Source organism: Austrofundulus limnaeus, unplaced genomic scaffold (assembly GCF_001266775.1).
Source record: "Austrofundulus limnaeus strain Quisiro unplaced genomic scaffold, Austrofundulus_limnaeus-1.0 Scaffold35, whole genome shotgun sequence".
Taxonomy (NCBI): Eukaryota; Metazoa; Chordata; class Actinopteri; order Cyprinodontiformes; family Rivulidae; genus Austrofundulus; species Austrofundulus limnaeus.
In genome coordinates, this window is record NW_013952437.1 from 1,148,065 (window position 1) to 1,149,612 (window position 1,548).

A 1,548-nucleotide genomic window follows, 5' to 3' on the forward strand; every position below is an offset into this window, starting at 1 on the left:
GTGCAGGCGGAGCCTGACATCTGTCGTCATCACGTCACCTGCCTAAAGGCGTGATTAGAGGTGGCTTCAGCCAGGACACGCAGGGGCGTGGTTCCCATACATGATGTTGTACCTCGTTCCTTTCCTTCAGGGAACAGTAGTTATATGCATAACATTACGTTTTTGCTCCTCTGCCTGGCTGCCTCAGGACACTACAGGATTTCTCAAACATGCATGAATGAGTCAAAGCAAGACTCTGGACTTGTTTTTGATGAGAGGATAACATTATAACATGATATAAAACTCAAAAACTTGATTTTACATGATATTGCCCCTTTAAGATGGTGCAATCTGAGACATTAAAATGTTTCTTTTTTTGTCCTGTTACTTTTAAATTGAGTAGGTCCTCTGGATGGGTTCTTCTGAAACTCCTCATACTAAAGAAGTGTCTTATGGGAAAGAGACGAAATGTGTCCAATAAAGAAGAAGGGGACATACTCAGTTTTTTTTTTTTTTTGCTTCTTTTTTAAATCTGATTTGGCCAATCTTTTACTAGTGTATTTGTCACTTAATTTTGTTAAATAAAGAAGAGCCAAATTAAAAGACTTTAAAGTTTACCATCAATAGCTTCAATAGCTAAATGGTCCACAAATGCAACGTCACCCGCTCCACTCCTGAGACACCTGAAGAGCAAAACAAAAGTGTTGCACTGAAGGGCCGTGACTCAAAAAAAGTGCTCTGATCTCCTGTTCCTCCTGACCTCAGAGCCCCCTGGTTGCTGTGGAAAGGCTCGCTGTGTGAAGTCTCACAGTGATGATTCTTTTGTCGAAGGAAAGATTTCTGTCCTCGGCACAGAGAGCACAAAGCGGGCGCCACGGTAGCAGCTCCAGGAACACAGCTGGCAGCAAAAAAGGCGCCGACATCTGTTCGAGAACAAACAGGAAGAGGGCAAATTTAAAAAAAACAACCTCAGAGCAAAAACATGCAGACCACTGCATCATCATCACCCTGGCTCAGAGGATGCTCCTTAGACCAGCTCAGGTAGTTTCTGGACAGCAGGAAGCCGAGCGGGAGGCTCCATCCAGCTGTCCACCGAAACCCGCTGTGACAACTCCTGCGGCCCCGCAGGGACCGAACATCCAAGCTGCTGTTTGTCACCACAGCCACGGCCAGGATGCAGCCGCCTGCAGACAATCAAAGAAGAAACAAACTGTTTCTCGTCTCTGTGACGAAGAGGAGGCAGGAAGCAAACCTACCATCGCTGTAAAGCTCCTGAGCAACGGCAACGAGGTCAAACTGCTTCACTGCAGAGTAAACCTCTCCTGCATCTAAGGTCACAATATCAGCTCGATTAGCCTGAAACCAAAAAAAAAAGGCAGGAAAGTTATAGTTTTACAGCTTAAACTTGGTGCAGATATCATACTTTTAACATTTTCTCCTGTAAACTTGTTCACCCTTTCATTGAATTGACCTGCATACAGCGGGTAAAATAAGTATTAAACACGTCACCATTTTTCTCAGTAAATATATTACTAGAGGTGCTAATGACATGAAATTTTCACCAGATGT

The 1,548-nt window shown here is 44.1% G+C and overlaps 1 protein-coding gene across 2 annotated transcripts in view; it reads right to left on the reverse strand.

The window, feature by feature from the left end:
* The window catches only part of sxph (saxiphilin), a gene marked incomplete in the record, with an annotated part of 12,030 nt that overhangs the window by 7,275 nt on the left and 3,207 nt on the right, over positions 1-1,548 (reverse strand). For both annotated transcript variants that reach the window (XR_001310061.1, XM_014006230.1), the window contains 4 exon segments: positions 598-662; positions 740-902; positions 987-1,163; positions 1,236-1,335. Coding sequence is in view for 1 of the 2 variants with exons in the window: in XM_014006230.1 (XP_013861684.1) it covers positions 598-662; positions 740-902; positions 987-1,163; positions 1,236-1,335 (505 nt within the window).